The sequence below is a fragment of the Gracilinanus agilis genome, chromosome 1, assembly GCF_016433145.1.
Source record: "Gracilinanus agilis isolate LMUSP501 chromosome 1, AgileGrace, whole genome shotgun sequence".
Classification (NCBI taxonomy): Eukaryota; Metazoa; Chordata; class Mammalia; order Didelphimorphia; family Didelphidae; genus Gracilinanus; species Gracilinanus agilis.
Genome location: NC_058130.1, coordinates 178,737,127 through 178,759,671, shown reverse-complemented (window position 1 = coordinate 178,759,671; position 22,545 = coordinate 178,737,127). Strand labels below are relative to the sequence as shown.

The following is a 22,545-nucleotide window of genomic DNA, read 5'->3' as shown; positions in this document are numbered from 1 at the left end:
TTTTTTTTAGATCCAGTATCTGTAATATTAGATGCACTATGAACTTCTTTAATGGTTTCAAACTGAGTGGCCAAAGGCTTATGTACCAAGAGAGATCAAGATCACTTTTTTCATGCCAACCAGTATATTTCATGTAGCTCTCTTTCTGGCATTTTAATGTGGAAAAGGTATGAGTATGGGTGCAACATTTAGGCTAATCTATTTGCTAATTATTTTAGTTATACAAGTTCAGATGATACAGTTAAGTAAGATCAGGGTAGTATTTTGCCTTATGACATCATGTGTTTCATATTTATACACAAGATCTTCCTAATTCCTTAGCCTATTTATTTGAGTGGATTTGCAACTATAAATTACAAGTGATCTGTCAGAAAATTGACAATGTGAACAGATCACAGTGTCAACATCTGGAAGCTTAACTGTCCCCTCCCAAAAAAATGCTTTGGGGGCAGGAAATGCTTCATTTTATCTTGGTATCCTCCTCTCCCCTATATTCTCCCTTCCCTGCCAAATGCTTTACATATACAAGTAGGTATTGGTTAGAATCTTTCACCTTTGATAATATCGTTTTACTTTTTTAAACATTCAGAAAATAGGGTTAGCTAATGTTTCTAAGCTAAATCAGTCACATACTGCCTAAATCAGTCTGCCAGGATAGAAACAAAATGTAAAGGAGAAAAATGTTAAGAAAATTAAGAAAGAAGGGAGCAGCTAGGGAGCTAAATGGATAGTACTTCAGGTCTGGAGACAGGAGGTGTTGGGTTCAAATTTTGCCTCAGACACTTCCTAGCTGTGAGCAAGTCATTTAACTCCAATTGCCTATCTCTTACTGCTTTTCTGCCTTGGAACCAATACTTATCATCAATTCTAAGACAGAAGGCAAGGGTTTTTTTAATTTAAAAAAAAAACAAAGGAAATTGGGAAAGAATTAAATGCACTGTGTATGGATAACAGAGATGGTAGTGAGAATAAAAGGAGGGTATAAAGTAAATGCGATAACATTTTCACCTTGCTTTTTAGGGCACACCTCTTCCTAACACCAAAATCTATAGATGAGGCAGTTAAAAGTCCAGATATCTCAAGGGACTTGACTAAAATAACAGTGAATCTGTAATCAAGTCAAGAGTAGAAATCACACAAAAGCTTAGGGCTGGAAAGAACTTAAAGTTTAGTACAACTCCTTCATAGAGTAACTAAGGCCAAGAGAGATAAGATGACTTTCTCAAGACTGAACCCAAGTCTTCTGAGTTCAAATCTTTCCACAAATCACAATGATTCTCTTAAATCATGTGTCGTCTAATAATTCACTTTGTCTTTCTAGACATTGCTAGGAATATAAACAAAGAACTATGTCTTCTTCCTACTTTACAAAAACTTTTGGAAAATCTTGAAGGTAAAAACTGGATCCAGACCAATATATTACATCTTAGACCATAATGAACTCCAAATGGACATTCAGTCTAAATATATATATATATATATATATATATTTAAATTAGAGGAGAATGAAGTAAGGTAACTTGAATGACTATAGCTAGGAGAATAATTTTTAATAAAAAAAGAGAAAATGATATCATAAAGGATAAAACAGATAAGCTTAATTACATAAAGTTTCTGCAAAGCAAAATCAAAGTGGCTAGAAGAGGAGTGTCTTGAATAGAAAAACAAAAAAAAAATCTTTATAGCAAATTTCTCTGAAAAAAGTCTGGTTGCATGTATGTTTGTATGTATGTGTGTAAATGTAATATGTGCAACTAATACAAATAGGTAAGAACAAAATCTACCCCCAGGTGATATTCAAGGGCACTTTTCAAAAGATGAAATGTAAGCTACAAATAATAAGAATGCTCCAAATTGCTACTAACAAGGAAAATGCAAATTAAAAAAACAACTTGGGAGTTTTTAATTCATACTCATCAGATTGGCAAAAATGAAAATGGTATATGTTAAGAGGGGCTATGAGAAGATAAGAATACTAATGTGTTAGATCTGAATATTAGCTCCAATACTCAGAAAAACAATCTGGAATTATACTGAGGCATTCAGCTGTATATATCTTTTAACCCATTAATAATCACTAGTAAACATTCAAGGCTAATCCCAAGATTTCAAGCATAAGAAGTATGGTAAATGACAGTACAATTGAAAGAAACAGAGAAAGGTAAAACTAGTTTCAGACTTATGAAGCATTCATTTGGCAATTAATATTTTGTCCTAATGATATTTCTTGGGATTGTTGTATTGACTTGTCATTTAAGTCCTATATTATTATTTAGCTTTTTCTCATATTAACTTCTTATCTTTTCTAACAAAAGGGTAGAGGTTTACACTACTTTGAATCTCTTAGAACGTCTACTATGGGACCTTCCACATAGTAAATAATTAACAACAATGTTTGTGAAAAAATAGATGCCTTTTAACTAATTACTAGTCTTTCTTTTTATTGGAGGCCAATGACCCAGAGAGGAAAACAAATAGCAGGCCAAATAAAAGTAAAAGAGCAACAACTGAGAACCACAAATGATTAAAACTGGTTGTGAGGGGGGCAGCTGGGTAGCTCAGTGGCTTGAGAGCCAGGCCTAGAGACAGGAGGTCCTAGGTTCAAATCCGGCCTCAGACACTTCCCAGCTGTGTGACCCTGGGCAAGTCACTTGACCCCCATTGCCTACCCTTACCACTCTTCCACCTATAAGTCAATACACAGAAGTTAAGGGTTTAAAATAAAAACAAAACAAAACAAAACAAAAAAAAACTGGTTGTGAATTGTCAAGCTGCCAGTACAGGGACAGCCCTACCAACGTTAAAATAATGGAATTCAACAATAGTTTCTATGCACTAAAAATACTCTTTTATAAAAAAAGTCTATGTTTTTTATACACCTGATCAAATTAAGCAATGGGCCAGAGTAACCCTTCAGACAAGTACAGGAAAGCTATGGTAATAAGGCTCTGGAGTTAAAGAATCTAGGTTCAAATTCTAGGTTATCTAAATTATCTAGTTATTATTACTAATTATCTACTTATCACCTATGTGACTTTATGCAAGAAACTTAATCAACCACTCTAGGCCTCAGTCTTCTTTCCTAGAAAATGAAGAGTTGGGCTAGATGATTTCTAAGGAGCCTTCAAGATTTCAATTTGTGAAGTTTCCCACATCAGCTAAAATTGAACTGAAGGCTTCCATTAGAAAAGGTAAAATTCAGGGGGCAGCTGGGTAGCTCAGTGGATTGAGAGCCAGGCCTAGAGCCAGGAGGTCCTGGGTTCAAATCCGGTCTCAGACACTTCCCAGCTGTGTGACCCTGGGCAAGTCACTTGACCCCCATTGCCTACCCTTACCAATCTTCCACCTATAAGTCAATACACAGAAGTTAAGGGTTTAAAATTAAAAAAAAAAAAAAAAAGAAAAGAAAAGGTAAAATTCCACCAAATCATGCTACTTTTAATTTTGGAGGAGGCCTCGCATTTTCTTTGTTCTAGTCTATCAGTACAATATCTGGTATAATCCAGGGTGAATGAAACATCCCCAGCTCTGAGGACATGTGATCACTCTTTCCCAGATGTAGAAAGAATGTGATACACTAGCAGTCTATTCTGACAGGTAAACAAAGAACCTTTAACTTTTGCAAAGTTCTGTTTATTCAGCTGGAGTGCAAATTCTCTTCCAAGTCACATGGATAAAACTCAAATGTTATTTCACCCTAATATAGATATAGCTTAAAGAGAAACAAACTCAAATCTTTCCCTTATTACTTGAATACGGGAAACAAAAAGTTTAAGAATATAATCATCTTTCCCAAAACAGGATTTTCTTTGCATAATGGATGCATGATAGACATGTTTATTTAAGGACAGTTAGATGGGAAGATAACAAGCATATCATATTTAGGAATGACTAACTTGTTAAGAAAATGTAAGGGCACCAAAAATGCTGACAGGGTCAATGAAAGTTATGTCTGTATGAGCTATGAAATGAGTATCAGCTGTATAAGCAAATCCACTAGTGGAAAACTCTTCTGCACTGCTCATCCTGGCAGAGAATTAATATCTTTCCAAATACTACTGGAAGAGGTTTACAAAAATACCTACAGCCCATCCATTACCATCATTCTCCCAGGGCTGATGAATGCAGAGAACATCAGTTCTTTAAAGAAAGGATCTCCTCCAGCTCCAAGCCCTTCCACTAATTCAAGTAACCTGAGTAGAACCACTGTCTTAACAGTAGCCTAAGTACTTGATTTCAACTTGTGTGTTTTGGGATGGCCTAGGAATGCTGACTAACTTGATTCTGATTCCATAACAAACCCTGTAAGGCTCTATCCATACCACAGTTAGTCATGGCCAGTGCAGTATTAGAGATTATCCCTTAAAAGGGATGGAGCAAAGGCATTACATTTTCCCAAAAGAAATGGACACGAGGAAGAGTATGCAAAACATCTTTTTTAAAGGGCAAAGGAGAGTAACACTTTCTTTGACAACATTCACTGTATAAGTTAATTCAGTAACCAAATATTTTCCAGTCTCAAAAAAAAGTACTTAAACTATGGTTTTACTCTATATGTTCCCTTTTCTTTGTTTCTTCATTTCTCCCAAAAGTCAACTTCACTGAATTTTGCAAAGATTTACCAAAAAGAAAACCCAAATTCATGTCACCTCCTCCACTGAACAAAAATGTCAAATTTTTGCTCTAAAAAGATATTGTTGAAGCTTAGGTGATCTTTCTTAAAAGACTCAATACAATATTACCAATGCAACAATGAAAAATTCTCAAGTATTTATGAAGACGTAATCATTAAATCCATTATACAACAGTAACTGCCAAGAAAATTCCAACACAGAGAAGAAATAGATTCTTGGCTGGAGAAGTACATTTTCCTGAAAATAAATGAGTACTAACTCTGGTTTACTATTCTAGACACTGTGGGAAATATACTGTCTATCCTGAAATAATACTGAAATAGTTGGCTAAAGAGCATCCCCTAATGGTGTATCAATACAAAAAGATAGTTACAAGAATGTAATATTCCAGCATTATAGAACAGCAGACTCTCTAAGGCTTCTAAAAAAATTTGGTCTCCTCTCTGTCACAAAACCTTTGTTTTGATCTCATCTGCAAAGAAACACCATAACTAACATCATCACCACTCACAAAAAATAGACTTGTTGGGAATGTTGTAGAAGGCTTTCTTGATCAGTATGGTTTGGACCAGATCACCCTTTGAGATTCCTTTCAACTCTAAGATTCTGCAAAGTCTAAAAGTATATACACTTAAAACACAACAGAAGAATTATACAACATTTTATAAGTAATACGTTCCACAAACAAGAATACTACTGTCTGAATGAGTTGATTATGTAGAGAGAAGTAAAAAATAAACCAGAATCATCAAAAGAAAAAAGGAATTTAAGATTCTATTAAGCAAATGTGCTGCTATACCTTAAATATATTTGTACCGACACTCATTATATTTTACAAAAAAGATTCAACATAAGATTTTCTTAAGAAATCTAAAAAAACCAACTCAATTAAAAATATCAAGTTATAAAATTAAGGAACATTCTTCATATTTTACATAAAACATGGTAAAGGAGGTATTCAAATTGAATAAGAAAGTATATACAACATACTATTTACAAGAAAGAGTTTGAGAGAAACAATATTTCTAAAAAATATATCAGAATCAGCATATTTTTAAATTCATTGATTTACTCACCTTCACTATCCCCACCTGACTTGATGCCTTTTGAAGTACCTTCTATACCTTTGGTCTTATCAGCATCTTCCTGGGTTTCTTCAGGGCCTTTTTCCTCTTCTTCTTCCTCGCCAACATTTTTATAGTTGGGTCTCTTTTGCAATCTTTTCTTTCCCTTCTGCTTATTTATTTCAAGAGATCTTTCCAGTGATTCAGTTGGTTTAATGAAACACCTAATGCTGGACTTTATCTAGAAGAGTCAAGCACGGAGGACACATTTTAAGACATGCAAAGACTCCCTTTACTCTAATTTGCTACTTAGGAACCTTTATAACATGAAAAGATTCTCCAAAATAACAAATGCTAACTTGAGATTTCATAAACTTGTCACTTTACCTTGGTGAGTTAAACCAATTCAATAAATTGAAATGTTCAGTTTACCCTCATATGAATTATTTACAAATTTTTCATCACCAGGATGTTATTTAAGTCTCCTTTCAGACCTTCTTAATCTAGCAAAAATGTGAATGTGTGTAGGAAACTTTAATTAACTAATTTTAATACAAAGTAAAGCATATTTAGGAAGCTAATTTTCTGTTTAATTCATTCCAACTCTAAAAGCCCAATGATCCTAAAATTCAAAAGGAATTATGAATCTTTATTTACCTCATTTTAAATTATACATTCTATTGTCCCACTATTCACATAAATACCTAGATGAAAAATAACCTACAAACAGTCATACATTATATTAGTTTTCAACTATCAAAAGAATACTGATCACAAAAATGAAAGCCTTACAAACACATTTAGAGAGAACAGGAAATATCTATCATAGATCAATATGCCATCTTTCTTTGGAAGAACTCTAACACAGAAAATGAAACAAAGACTTTTTTGTTTACTTGCTTAAAAACAAACAGAAGAGACAAGAGTAGATCTTCAAAACTGTTTATTTCAATACCTACTCCTAGTTTAATACAAGCTAGTTTTAAATCAGATAACGCTGAAATCAAAATCTTTCCAAAAACATATTAAAGACTACATGTAAAGCTTCAGCAATAGGATACCGGATTATATATTACAGATTATGAAACTCATAGGGATCAACTTTGAAGATTCTGTCTGTAAATAAGGTTAGTATAAACTCAACGATAACATACATATTTTAAGTTATTTAAATAGATATCAGTTATAAAAATAAAATATTCATGTATCATTCAAAGGGTGAAGTATGTTAACATTAATGATTTGTATGTAAAAACTGCATAAAAGGCATCAAAAATATATGGCCAAAAAAGGAAATGGGTTTATCATATGGCCAGAGTAAGGAATAACTAACAGACAGTTCTGCTATACTGGTACCTAAATAATATCTGGAAACCTAAAGGAAGGTACTTACATTTGGGGTGGACCCCCTGTGGAAGCTTTGTAGGAGAACTTGGACAAGAATTTCACAGTGTGAGAAATCATGAAGAGGTTTAGATCTACACCACTGGGAAGGTGGGAAGTAGTAAATACATAAATAATAATAAAAACAGCTAACTATTTAAAGAGCATTTTACAGTTTGTAAAATATTTTACATCCTACTTGGTCCTCATAACAACTAAGTGAAGCAGGTGCTACTATCATCCTCATTTTATAGATATGGAAACTGAGGCTAAGGGATTCAGTGACTTGCAGGGTGGCGGGGGTCATAAAGTTGGTAATGGCTGAGTCAGGTGCTCTTGACTCCTATTACTGTTCTATTCAAGTCACCACTAGCTGGTGATGAAGATCACAAGTTTGCTACAGCAGGAGTGTCAAACTCACTGACCATACTGCTGCATCAAACTAAAATGTAACTGGGAAATGGTTAAGAAAATAAATAAAAATACAGTATAACATAGATAATGTAATTTGTGGTTTTATGAGCCGTTAAGTGATAGGGACAGTTTCTATTTTGAGTTTGACTTCACTCACTAAAGTATCTCTAATTGTACTACTTGAAACTCAAACACGGACTTATGCTGCTATTCTGTTTCTTCCTATATACCAAGCTTTGGCCAAGAAACAATGTTAAAGAGAATTTTAACCTTTAATACATAATTAATATGGAAAATTTGAATCTGCTTTAACCCTTAACAGAGGTGTGTGTAGGATTTATAATTCTCCAGTATGACCTCAATCTTAAAAGTACAAATAGTACAGTTTCTAAGAAGTCAAATTTTGTTTCAGATTTGACTTAATCTGGGATTGTCAGTATCTCCTACATACCTCCACTTCTATCTACTCACCCAGCAACCAACCTAATTCAGGCCTTCACCACCTGATCCATCACAACCATCTCCTAATCATTCGGTTCCACACAGATGCCAAAGATTTTTTTTTTTAAACCCTTACCTTCTGTCTTGGAGCCAATACTGTGTAGGCTCCAAGGCAGAAGAATGGTAAGGGCTAAGCAATGGGGGTTAAGTGACTTGCCCAGGGTCACACAGCTGGGAAGTGTCTGAGGCCAGATTTGAACCCAGGACCTCCTGTCTCTAGGTCTGGCTCTCAATCCACTGAGCTACACAGCTGCCTCCTTAGTTAGAATCTTTTTTATTTTATTTTATTTTATGTTAAACTCTTAACTTCTGTGTATTGGCTTATAGGTGGAAGAATGGTAAGGGTGGGCAATGGGGGTCAAGTGACTTGCCCAGGGTCACACAGCTGGGAAGTGTCTGAGGCCAGATTTGAACCTAGGACCTTCCGTCTCTAGGCCTGGTTCTCAATCCACTGAGCTACCCAGCTGCCCTCCCAAAGATTTTCTTAAAGCACATGTCTGACCAAGTTACCTCCCTCTCTTTCCCCTCAAAACACTCTAGTATCTATAGGATTAAGAATAAAGGCCTCTATATAGTATTTAAAGCTCTTCATAACATAACATGTTTTATTACATATACATTATTCCCCCTACACACTAAGGTCCAGTCAAACAGGCTCTTCCTGATGTTCAGTCTCCATACATTTCCCATGTCTGTGCAGTTGCACATCTGGAACATATTCCTAACTCATCTCTGCCTTTCAGAATCTCCAGTTTCTTTAAAAGCTCAACACAAATATCACCTTCTCTAGGAATCATCATCCCCCGATTTCCCTAGCTATTAATTCCCTCCCATCAACTAATTGTATTTATTTTGTATGCATGTAAATATATACATATATTCTCTCCCCTAACAGAATCTGAGTTCCTTGTGGTCAAGGAGTTTTATTTTTGCCTTTGTAGGACCTAACACCATGCGTGGTATTTAGTGGATACTTAATAAATGCATGCCAATTATGTGAATGATGGCTTATCAGTGATGGTGAACCTATGGCGCAGGTGCCAAAGATGGCACACAGAACATTCTCTGCGGTCATGCCCCCTCCCCCCAAGAGTTCATTACTAGAAAGGCAGAGGGACTCAGGTGGAGCTGCTCCCGCACCCCTTTCTACCATGCCTGATGACATCTTTTCACATTTCTGCCCCTGTTCCCAGCAGCCCAATTGGAGCACACCAGGGTTAAGGCGGACAAGCTCACAGGTGGCAGAGCCATAGTGGAGTGGAGAGCCTGAGCCACTCCCCAACCTCTCTACACTCGCTGAAGACATTCCTCACTTCACCTGCTCCTCTACCCAGCAACCCAATGAGAGCCCTTTCTACTGCCTCTGTGTGGGGTAAGAAGAGGGGGGAACAGGGCATGCCCAGCACTCATGAGGGAGAGGGGCATGGACACATGGTCAGGGGAGGGGGGGGCCAGGCACAGCATATAGTCTGAGGGCTGGGGTGGGGGCGAAGCTTGGCACTCTGTCTCTAAAAGGTTTGCCATCACTGTCATACTACAAAAATCTAAATTACAATGTTAAAGTAAAATAACAATCATGCTCAGAAGGCTAATTGACCCTATTTAAATAAAGTTTAACTCTAAACTATTAAAAATTATAAAATCGACTTTAATAGACAAGCGGTTTTTAAACCTTAGTTTTTTAAAAAGAAAATATGTAACACATTACCAGACAAAATGTGTGTATGTGACCTGGATAAGCCACACATGAAGGTGGCTATACTTTTGATCTTGCCATCATAGACAAATGCAATACTTCCATGTTCAAAACTTTCAAAATCCCCTTATTCATCCATAATTTATTGGCTTTTCACCTCTCCCTCTGCCTTCCTTTATAAAACCCTACTTTTCATCTGAACTATGACCTCCAATTCTGTGATCCCTCAATATTCTCCCAGATCTCCCCCTTGCACTAATCACTTTCTCTTCCTCATTTTGACCCCAAGGTGAACCAATTCAACTATATACTGTCTCCTCTCTTGAATCCTTAGCTCCTCTATACTGCTAGTTAAGCCCTGCCAAGCATCATTTAACCTCTCTAGGCATCAGTTTCCTTATCTGAAAATGGAAGAGTTGAACTAGATGATCTCTAAGGTCTCTTCTAGCTCTACAGTTACAATATCATGCCCCACCTCACTCACCCCTCTGTCCCCTCCTCTCCTGGCTAAACATCTCAAATTCCTTCAGCCAATCCTTTCACAAGATAGTTTTGGGTCTCTTCACCATTCTGGTTCACCTTCTAAATATAGTCCTGCTTTTGTCTAAAGTCTCTGACTGATTCAATGATTGAGAAGTGTTCTCAACTGATTAAGATAAAAGGATAAAACATCTTGTCACTTTGAGTGGCATGGGGTAATTGACTGATCAAATGATTCAGTCCATCATTCTATTCTGACCTATCAGGATCATTTCTATTTGTCTGGAGTTTACTCCCTTCATTTGCATTTCTTCTACCCAATAAAATCTTCTTATTTCTTACTTTAAGGCCTAGGTTGGTGAAGACTTTTTGATGAAATTTCCCTGCTTCTCTCAACAGAAAATTATCACTCTTTACTCAAATTTTTCTAAAGCAGTATGTCTGGATCTTTCTCCTTCTCACATTCTACCCTTTTTTTATATTTATTTGTGGGAATGTTTTATCGGTCCACTAGTATTAAGGGTAGTCTCAATAGCAATAAATGTGGAATCAGAAGAATAAGGTTAAAAGCCCAAGATACTCACTTATCAGTGGAATAATTTTGGGCACTTAACCTCCCAAGGCCTCTTTTTTTCTATTCTATAATATCTCAGAAAGTTAATGTGAGGAAAGTACCCAATATTGTCTTAGAGTAAGTCAATAAGTCAGTCAACAAGCATTTATTAAGGAAACAATAATGTACAAACTAGATATATACTCCTGTACTTAATTGACAAGTACTTTGTAAGTATGTACTGTGTGCCTGGCATTGTGCTAAGTGCTGGGGTTACTTAGAAAGGTTTCAAAAAATAGTCCTTGTCTTCAAAGAGCTCAGATTCTAATGTTAGACACATCATAATAACAAGGTATACAAGATTTATTAAGAGAAGATAGTTATCTCAGAGGGAATCTGCTCTATGAGCCAATGATTCTGGCCTTCTGGCAGTCCTTTGAGAAAAACTCTATCAACACTCTACCAATTCATTGGCTGTCTGCTATCTCTGGAATGTTATGCTTCCTTACCTCCATTCTCTAGATTCCTTGGCTTCTTTCTGGATTCAGCTCAAATATAGCCTTAGGCAGGAGGTCTTTCCTCATTCCTTACTGCTAATGCCTTACCTCCAAGAAAACTTTGTTTTTACTCTGTATAGAACTTGTATGTACATGGTTGTTTGTGAATATCTGGAATAAAGGAACTTTTTTTTTGGTCCTTCTCTGTATCCCTACTTTCTAATTCAATGCCCAGCACAAAGTAAACCCTTAATAAATGCTTGTTGACTGAGTATAAGAGTACATATCTTATATTTACATAATTGTTTCCTTGTTGTCTTCTCTATTAGAATGTGAGCTTCTTGAGGGCAGGAACTGGCCCCTTCCTACCTTTCCAGTTAGGCAACTATTCAACATCCCTGACATCCTGCCCCAATATACACTGTGATCGAATGACACTGGCATCCTTGATATTTCTTTCCCCCCCCCCCCATTTTTTAAACTCATGTCTTCTGTCTTAGAATTAATACTAAGTATTAGTTCCATGGCAAAAACATGGTAAGAGCCAGATAATTGAGTTTAAGAGACTTCCCCAGTGTTACATAGCTAGGAAGTATCTGCAGATCAGATATGATCCCAGGACCTTCTGTCTTCAGGCTGATGAGACACCTCGCTGCTCCCTCCTTGATATTTCTTGAATAATATACTTCATCTCCCTACTCAGAGCATCTCAGTGCCTTCCCTCTTAGACTACAACAAAAACAACTTATCCTTTATCTTGTCTGAATATAGCCATTTGCATGCTGCCTCTCCCATTACACAATGAGTTCCTAGAGAGCAAAAAATGTTCTTGGCCTTTCTTTGTAGCACAATTTTGAACACATTGATATGAATAGCATAGTGAATGACACACAGTAATCACTTAATAACTGAATTCAGAAGTTCAAGGAGTTCTTAATCTGACTATATTATCTCCCAATATCTGTCTATCTTGTAACTAGGATACTCAAAGACATCATTCCTTTAGCTTAAAATTTTGTTCCAAGTTAAATGCAAATAAACCTGAAGGGTAAAATAAGTCATTCTGAAGTTAAATACACCTCAATGTGAACAGAGAATATGAGAATAGATGTTGATATTTATGAGAATAGATGTTGATATTTATATCTTCCATAGCCAACAAATGGAGGCTTTAAACTATATTCTTCTAGTGCCAAAGATATTTCCTGGGAGTAAACTAGGCAATTTTGAAGTTCATTATAGCCACAAATTAAGTTACTGATTAGCATTAACTCACTAAAATTCTGTTTGGATCCTCACAATAACTCTGGAAGGTAGATGCTATAATTATACTCATTTCACAGATGACAAAAGTGAGGTAAACAGAAGTTAAGTGACTTGCTCAGTGTCACACGTCGAGTAAGTGTCTAAGGCTAAATTTGAACTCATGTCCTCCTGGTTCCAGGTCCAGTGCTCTAACCACTGTGTCTTCTAGCCTTCCCCAAAATCAGAGCAATCCCTGTCCATCTTAAATAAACTAAAAATATAGAAAGCTTTCTAAACAAATGATTTTGTTTGTATCAAATTACCTAGTGTATGTTCTTTAAACCTTTAGATGATTAGGTCTGCATACGACATGAAAAGACATCATGTTCTTGGCAGAAGTACATACTTTATTCCATTATTCAAAATCAAAGATGACCAAGACAATATAAAACAGTATTGGCTTGAGTAGCTTTACAATAAGGTATGAATTTCAGGCACATAATATAATCACTGAAAAGTATGTATATTTTCATTTCAGAATGAAATGATCAAATAAGTATACATAAGAATGAATAAACCATAAGATGATGTATAAGTATGCATATGTTGTATGCCAATCCTCGAGTAAGATGATTCTTGAACTAAAGCCCAAAAGTATATCCAGAATGCAAAGTACCAGCAAAGGGATCTGATAATGCAGCTAAAGCTAATGTAAAAAACAAAACCTGTAAAACACAGGAATCTGAAGAGGTAATAGGTGCTGCCACTGACATGAAAATGGTAGTCCTATAAGGGAATAATATATATCAATGAGTATTACACAACAGTAAAGACTTAAATATAATAAACTTTCATCTATCTGAAAATCCAAATAAGAAAGCTCAAATAATCAATTGCCACATGAAAGAATGCTCCAAATTACTAATGATAATACAAATTAAAATAGCACTGAGATAAACCTTCTATCCATCAAACTGGCAAAGATGATTAAAAAAAGTCAGTTATTGGAAAGGATGTGGAAGAACAGGTACACTAATGCACTGCTGGTGGAATTCTGAAATGTTACAATCACTTTGGCACTATACCCCCAAATTATAAAACTTTTTCTTACTCTTTGGTCTCATTATATCAGTACATGGCAGATATCCTTAAGAAGTATAGGGGCAGAGAGAAAGGAGGTAGATATGCAAAAACATTTAGAGCGGCACTTTTTCATTGTAGCAAAAAACTGGAAATAAAGTGGATATAAATTAATTGGGAGAGGGCTGAAAATATGTGGCATAGGAACACAATGATTACTTTGCTGCAAAAAAAATCAAATATGAAAGATTCTGTGAAACTTGGAAAAATTTCTGTCAAGCAACACAGAAAAAAATAAGTAGAACCAAAAGAACAATATACATGAAGATCACAAAATGTGAATGAATGAAAAAAATATTTAATGCTTACTATATATGCAAAACACTGTAGTAAGTGCTAAGAATAAAAATAGAAAGGAAGACAGTTTGCTCTCAAGAAACTTAACATTCTAATAAGGGAGATCATATACAAGAGATTTCAATTTCAAGTTAAATGGTAGGGTCTCATGGTTCTTTGGGTTGTAACGATTAAAAATGATAAAGGCTGATATTATGAGGGAAATTAATATTTTAATTTCCATGGCCATGTTGGTAAGAGATATACAACCACGCCTGACTATTTTTAAAAAATGCTGCCCGTCCGTATCTCCACCCATCTTTCTTCATCTCGCACGCCAGAGAGAGCGTCTCAAGCCCGACCTCTGAATTTAAGTTGAGCTCAACGTTGGTTCCCGGTCTCTGAAGTAATCATGTCAGAAACGAGAAACCCATTAGATCATGGGAAATGTAGTCTCAAAGTGCCTCACATGTCCACAAGAAGTTTGTAAATACTTTTAAATGGCACCTCCCTGAATTCCAAACACACAGGGTGCAACATCAAAGTTGATGATAGTGTCTCTCTAATATCATTTCAACTGATTAAATCTGTTTCTGATGATGAATCATTTGATACTTCCTATGACTTTAGTGGTCTTCTAGGGTCTTTAGTATCTATGGGCTACAGAGGAGGCAGGGGATGAAGCATTTGCAGTAGTAGTTGCCAGGTCTCATCTCCAGAGGGGTTAACCTCCCTGGATGATGGATGATGGGGCTTGGCTGGAAGTTTAGTTGTCTGGGGTGTATAGCTATTTCTAGGACTCCTTGGTCTTGGTCTTAGGCTGTTTCCATTTGGGTCTAAGGGGAAATGGTGGTCAACATAGCTTGATCAAACTGGCACTCCTATCTATCCCTCAAGATGCCTTGCTGCTTTAGCTAAGCTGGCTTGCTTGCCCTTTAAGTGGCAGCTGGTGGAGATGAATGGTGCCTCATCCAGAGGGGTTATTTCCAAGATAAAAATTTCAGGAACTGGGCTGAAGGAGGGCCTATTGTTAAGACATTTCAAGACAATGTCACTGTTTATATTTTGATTCAGCATATATTGCTTTTTACCAACAATGAACAAGTAAACAACTCTGAAAAACTGTGGAACTTTGATCTCAGCTTCAGAAAATTGATGAGCTTTCCTCCTCTCTCTTTGGAAGAGAGGTGCTAGACTACACATGCTAAATGAAATGTACTTTTCAGAAATGCCAAATATATTGAATTGCTTTGCTTAATGATGCTTATTTACTAAAAGGAAAGACTTCTATTTGTTGAGAGGAAGATAAAAAATTTGTGAGTACTGATAGAGATGTGTTGGCAAACCTATGGCACATGTGCTGAAACATGCCCCTCTCCACACGCACCTGAGGACATTTCTCACATCATCTCCCCTCTGCCCAGTAGCCCAATGAGAGCTCTTCCCCGCTCCCCTGTCTAGGGTAAGGCAGGGAGGCTCACATGTGGTGTGAGGGTTGCAGTTTGGGTACTCAGTCTCTAAAAGGTTCACCATCACAGTGATAAGAGATACCAGAAGAAAAAGAGTATCAATAAATTATCAAAAGCTCAATAAGAGGACAAATAGGTCAACTTTGTTACTACCTTATTCATTTCAATACATACTTTTACAAAACAACTAATAGATCTTAACTATTCCATATGCAATCTTTTTGTCCTTTTTTCATGGAAAATTTTAGATTAAGATCATGAAAAAAAAAGGAGTTTGAAAAACAGAATGTTAAAAAAGAGTTCATTTAATTGGATAGGATGTGTGCACTTACTTGGTATGTGAAATATGTGAATATGTGAAATATGACAAGAAGGTGTTATCATGGATTATTTTTTAAAAGCAACTTCCAGATGATGTCATTAGGTTAAAACGTTTTTTTTGTGTGTGATTTCATTGGTGGAGAGTAGTGATGTCAAATTCAAATAGATAAAGGGATCACTAAACCATACATAAGGATCCCTGTGGCCACATGATGACTTGGAAAAAACACACATATTAACATTATTTATGTTTGATCACATTTTTATCTATTTTGGTAAATATATTTCCCAATTACATTTTCATCTGTTCAAGCAACATTAGGGAATATATAGGCTACTGCTGGGGGGTAGGGGTGGGGGTAATGAGAGATATGCATCTACTCTGCAATTTAAAATCTTGAGAGAGTTGCTTGGAGATACTAAGGGGCAACACAACTTGCCATAATCACATAGCCAGTATGTGGCAGAGGCATTTTTTTTGAACTAGCTCTTTCTGACTCAAATCCATTGCCTTTTGTACCACACCTGGAAGCCTCCTGTGGCTTCTCATATATGCCAACGTGTTCAGCATTTAGCATATTCATAAGGCTCAGATGAGGCGATGTAAGGTGCTTTTCACATCTTAAAGTACTAAATAATGTCAATGTCAGCTAATATCAGAGAACCAAGTGATGTTAAACCAAACACCACTTGTGGATATACACACTCACTCACTTATATCCAAGACATATGGCATATTTTAACCTTCGATGGAAATGAGATCCGCACAAAATGGTGTAGTGGCAAGAGCAATGGACTAAGAATTACCTGACTTGGATTTGAAACCTGACTCTTGTACTTAAAATCTGAGTGACCTTGGCAAGTGACCCAGACTCTTGGGACCTTGGCCTCTCCTTTTACTATAAACAAGATCCCTTTCAGTTCCAAATCCTATATATATTATATACTAATAGACTTATGATGGGCAATGCTATCCACCTCTAGAGAAAGAACTGTTGGAATCACCTATCACATTAGTGTATCTTTGATTTTATTTGGGGGTTTTGGTTATGTATGACTTTGTTCTTGCAATAATGACAAATAAAAAAATACATATTTTTATACAAAACAACATGCTGGGAGTGAGGAAAACACAAACAAACGTTTAGACTAGATATGTATGCTAAATGCATTCCTGAGGCTTCCATTGTAACAGGAATATAAGTCTTTGACAGACAGTTATAATAGATGATACACATATTAAGTTACAAAACAGATAATTCAACAAGCATTTACTAAGTCATTGCTTTGTGCAAGGCACAAAATATTCAGACAAAAGGGAAACATATCCTGCCCGTAAGAAGCTTATACTCTATCAAAGGAATATATGTAAAGATAGCACTGTCTTGGCCATGACTCCTACAGAAGTCACCAAAAGGATCAGGACAGAAAGATAGATGTCTGGAAGTTTGGGAAGAAATTTCCAGTATTCTTCTCAACTTCTGCCTGGGAGTTCATTCAAATAACAGATTTTTATTGGTAACTTCTGTTTTTAATAATGCCTACATTTTCCCCTCCTAGAATCAAAGAATTTTTTAAGACAAAGAAAAAATGGCTCAGTAAAACCAATCAACATAAAAAAAACCTGATGTTATATGCAAAGTTCTATATCTATGGACTCCCAGTTTGGCAAAGGAATGGGGGAAAGAGGTTTCCTCTCATGTCTATTTTTTTGGCCATCCTTGGATTTTTATAATTTCAGTCAATTTCAACTGTTTTGTTCTTCATTTTCATTGTTGTAGTCATTGTCTATATTATCTTAAAAAAAAAAAACCTTTACCTTCTGACTTAGAATCAATTCTAAGTATCAGTACCACAGCAAAAGAATGGGATAAGGGCTAGGCAATGGGGGTCAAGTGACTTGCTCAGGGTCACGAAGCTAGGAAATGTCTTAGGCTAGATGTGAACCCAGGCCTCTCTCTATCCATGAGCCAACTAGCTGCCCCTCTATATTGTTTTCTTGACTCTACTTAGTTTATTTTTGCATCATTTCACATAAATCTTTTCATGCTTCTCTGCATTCATCATGTATTTATTTCTCTAATTCCAAATTACTTTCCAGAATGGTTAGACTAACTCAAGTTTTACCAACAATGCATTTAGTGTGTGTGTACCTTTCCATAATCCCTCCAATTCTGTCATCTTTGCCAATTTGCTACGGTTAAGGTAAAACAGTTATTATGATTTGCATTTCTTTTTTTATTAGTTATTAGATAATTCATTATATAGTTGTCAAGTTTTCAATTCTTTTGAGATTAATTTTGACCATTTATCTATGAACAACTTCTGATATATATATATATATATATATGGAGAGAGAGAGAGAGAGAGAGAGAGAGAGAGAGAGAGAGAGAGAGAGAATTGTTAAGTATCGATTCTAAAAAGGGCAATAAAGCCTATGCAATTGTAGTTAAGTGACTGGCCCAGGGTCACACAAATAGGAATTGTCTGGGTTCAAATTCGAACCCAGGTCCTCCTGACTCCAGGTCTGGCCTTGTATCTACTGTGTTAACTAGCTGTCCCTGGTATACCTTCTCTCTCTTTTTTTTTTAAACCCTTAACTTCTGTGCATTGGCTCATAGGTGGAAGAGTGGTAAGGGTGGGCAATGGGGGTCAAGTGACTTGCCCAGGGTCACACAGCTGGGAAGCGTCTGAGGCCGGATTTGAACCTAGGACCTTTCTTCTCTAGGCCTGACTCTCAATCCACTGAGCTTCCCAGCTGCACCATCTGGTATATCTTTTTAATATATAATATTAGCCCTAATCCATTCCTCATCTTTACCCATTACCTATCTTGCTTCTTTTGAATTAGATATCCTTTTTAAAGTCATATCCTCTTCTACTAAGTCTCAGCAGTACCTATAAAGACAAATTTGACTCACTAGTTAAGAAATATATAGTTTATTCTGTGTGACTGAATATTTTGTGTGTTTATTTTGTAAGAACCAGTCTAGCTAAATATAGAGAAGCTTATTACTAAGTTGGCAACAAGGTGATGTTTTTTTGGCTGTAGCAATCCTCAGAGACCATCTCATCTACTAAGTTGTACAGGTCTATTTTTTGCTCTAGAAAAGAGTATCCACTAAAAAAACCAGAGATTTCTGAAGTATCTGTGTAAAGTATCCTTCTATTAAGAATTACATTGCATTCTATTTCTTCAAGAATATAACCTTTTAAGGAACCCACAATAATAATGCTCAGTTAATAAGGGCAGGGATTGGACCTGTGTTTCATGGGCATAGAAAATTCCTAGATAAGGAAACTCCTTTAACAAATTCAAATTGGCACCTTCTTTCCAATTTATAGCCAAGATAGTTGTCTAGAGACCTGAAAGATTAAATGACTTGCCCAGGGTCACACAGCTAGTAAATGTCAGAGGAAGAACTTGAACCCAGGTCTTTCTGACTCCAAGACTTTTCCTATTCATTATGCTAAATCTGTGATGGTGACCATATGGTACAGGTGGCACACAGGGACCTCTCTGTGGGCGCCTGCAGACTTGGCCTGCTGGGAGCCTGGCCCGCTCCTAAAAGCAGTGGGTGGAGCATTGTAGCCTCACTGTCTCTGGGGCTGAGAGCTGCTGCCATGCAGCAGCAGCAGAAGGCTCATCAAGCTCAGCTAGCCCATGGCCCTGCCTCCGCCAGCAAGAGCAGCACAGTCGTGGTTCCACCTCAGGCCAGAGCAGGCTACCCTGCCCCAGCTCTGCCCCTGAATGCAGGGGTGGGTGGGGCACTGTACATAGTTAGGGGGTGGGGCACACAGTCTGGGGGGTGGGTGAGGTATAGTACAGGGTTCCCAAAAGGTTTGCTATCACTGTGCTAAACATATTCAATTAACCACAAAATCCTATTCCTTAAGTACTCTAATTAAAAAGTAATTTAGGGCAGTGTGTAGGTAACACAATGGATAGAGAGCAAGGCCCAGACTTGGGAGGACCAGGATTCAAATCTGGTCTCAAATATTTCCAACCTGTGAAGCCCTGGGCAAGTCACTTAACTCTGATGGTCCAACCCTTGCCGCACTTGTGTCTTAGAACTGATACTAGACCAGAAGATAGGGGTTAAAAAAAAAAAAAAAAGAAATTTTACCTCTTTGTGACTCAAGTTCTTCCCTCTATAAAAAGAGGGTGGTAGGGTCAAAGGATTTCTAAGTACCTGGGGAAAGGGAATTGTTTCATTCTTTGACAATGCCTGGAATAGTGCCTGGCACAAAGAAAGTAATCAATAAATGCTTTTTGAATAACTGGATATGCATATTATTGAATATTGAATAACTGGATATGCATAGGTAGAAGGAATTCCCTCACTGGAAGTTCCCCATATCAATGAAATCACAACTCTGTACTAAAATAAAACCTACACAACATAATAGCAGCTAGCAATTACATAGCACTTTAAATTAGCATCACCCTTTATATATGTTCTCTCATTTGGTCCTCACAAAAATTCTTGAAGTAGGTGCTATGATGATCCCCATTTTGAGGAGACTAAAGGTCAGAGAGTTTAAGTAACTTGCTCAGGGTCACAAAGCTAGTGAGTATCAGAAAGGATCTGAACTTTGGTCTGATTCCAAGGCTTATACTATTCATTACAGAAGTAGCATTTCTTCTTTTCTCAAGGAAAAAAAAAAAAAAGATAGTTATAATGACCTTCATTGTGTAAAACTACTGTATAGGCAATGGAGTCATTCCAGAATTTGAAGAAGCTTGTTCTATGACTTTTCTTTTATTCTTCTAGATAATCTTATTTAAGGAGAATAGCACACCAAATGCTTCAGGAGATAACTGCATTATGGAGCTATAATTCCATTGAGAGATTACTGTGATAAACCACAATAACCATGTGAAAATGGAAAACACAAATTGAGTTCTAATTCTTTGAGGAATCATTTTATAACCTACCAATTAAGGAACTTGATTTATGGAAGTCTATTTTTTTCCCTCCTCAATCACTATCAACTTCCTCTCAGAAGCCAATTATTGCTTCAGGATCAAGGATATGCATGCTTAACACCATTCTCAATTCTTAGTTCATACATGAGGTCAGGGATATACTAGAAAACATAGTGAAAATATAATCATGATTTGAAGTAAGACACTCTGATATGTAGAAGACAATATTTAATGTCTGACTGAAATCACACATATTAGAAAGACAAGCTGATAGCATCTCACATTGGATAGTGATGCTTGAGAAACCCAGAGCAGATTATTTAAACATCTAAATTAGCAAACTTTTAAGAAAAGCAAGTAGCTTATTTATCTATGGAATATTCTCTAACAGAGAATGAAACTATAAGTAATATTAAGTCTTTTTGTGTAGAGGATAAATGATTCACAAAAAGGGAAATGTTTAAGGTTTCTAGAGTATCCATCACCCAATGACTTTAATTTAATTTAATACAATTTAATACAGTAGGTCCTAGACATAAGCCAGTGAAGTTCCCAGAGTTGTCTACTTTTCACATTGTTGTAACTCACTACATTTACACAATCAATTGACCCTGTCAACTAATCGGTGTTTAGCAAATGTCTGCTACATGTTAGCTCTATGCTTAGTACTGTAAAAGACTCAAATAGATTAGTATAAGACCAAGTCTATATACAGAGTTTACATTTTAGTTACATAGCATCCCTTGTCTCTCCCAATATGAATTAAAAGGATTCTCTCAAAAATCATCTACTCTAACTTGTATCCAAATGGGAATCCTCTTTCACAACATTCCCAACAAGCAAGTCAATCCAGATTTTGTTTGAAAACACCCACTGTTAGATCTTCTTTCTATGATTTCACTTTTGGAACTATCTAATTATTAGGAACTTTCTCTTTGAATACCTGCTGATCCTAATGCCCTTCTGAACAAATAGAACAAGTAATCACTCCCATATGAAAGCCCTTTAAATCAATAAAAGAGAGCCACTGTCCCCTTCTGTCCCCAAATCACTAAATCATCTCTCCTCCAGGTTAAATACTCTTAGTTCCTTTAACTGATTCTTGATTTTTTTTTTTAAACCTTTGCCTTCTGTCTTAACATCAATACTAAGCATTGGTTCCAAGGCAGAAGAGTGCTAAGGGCTAGGCAGTGGGGGTTAAGTGACTCACCTAGGGTTATACAGCTAATGAAGTGTCTGAAGCCAGATTTTAACCCAGGACCTTCTGTGTCTAGGTCTGGCTCTCTCAATTTCACTGAGCCAGCCACCCAGCTGCTTCCCCCCTTTTAATTGATTCTTATGAGGCATATATAATAGTCCTATGTAAGCCTATAGTCCAATCATAATCCTTTTCCTGGCACACCTCTATTTATTTGCACCCTTCCTTAAACTAAATGTAAAATACAATATGTGCCCCTACCAGGACAGAGTAGAAAAGAATATCATCATTCTTGCCCCGGACTCTAGCCTCTATTAATGTAGCCAAAGGCTGAATTAGTTTTTTTGGACACCATGTCATAGTATTGCAAACCAATGAAATACTTGGAAATTTTTATCATAACTATGGTTTAGTCCTGCTTTTTGTATTTCATATTAACTTACAAATACTCCCATCTTCCAGGGATGATATTCCAGAGGGAATGGGGAGGACAATATTATGCCCATTTTATAGCCACAGAAGCTGAGAAATAGAGTGACTTTCCACAACCACCAAGTATTAGAACTAGATTTGGAACCTGACTTGAAGTCATGTTCCTGCCTGGAAACCAGGTTGCCCTTAAGATAAAGGAAAAGGTAGATTAAACCCTGTATGTTCGACAAGGATTTCTAACTTCTTTCAAGCATTGATAATCAATTCTAATGGCATTTCATGATTTTTGCCCAGCCTTGCTCCAACCAAAAA

General features: G+C 36.5%; 1 protein-coding gene across 2 annotated transcripts in view; it reads right to left on the bottom strand.

The window, feature by feature from the left end:
- The window catches only part of CLEC16A (C-type lectin domain containing 16A), a 220,957-nt gene that overhangs the window by 161,705 nt on the left and 36,707 nt on the right, over positions 1–22,545 (bottom strand). The window contains exon 10 of one of the 2 annotated variants that reach the window (XM_044659037.1): positions 5,711–5,939. In XM_044659037.1, coding sequence (XP_044514972.1) covers positions 5,711–5,939 — 229 coding nt within the window. The remainder of the gene's footprint in view (positions 1–5,710; positions 5,940–22,545) is intronic. The other variant, XM_044659040.1, reaches the window with a different exon arrangement.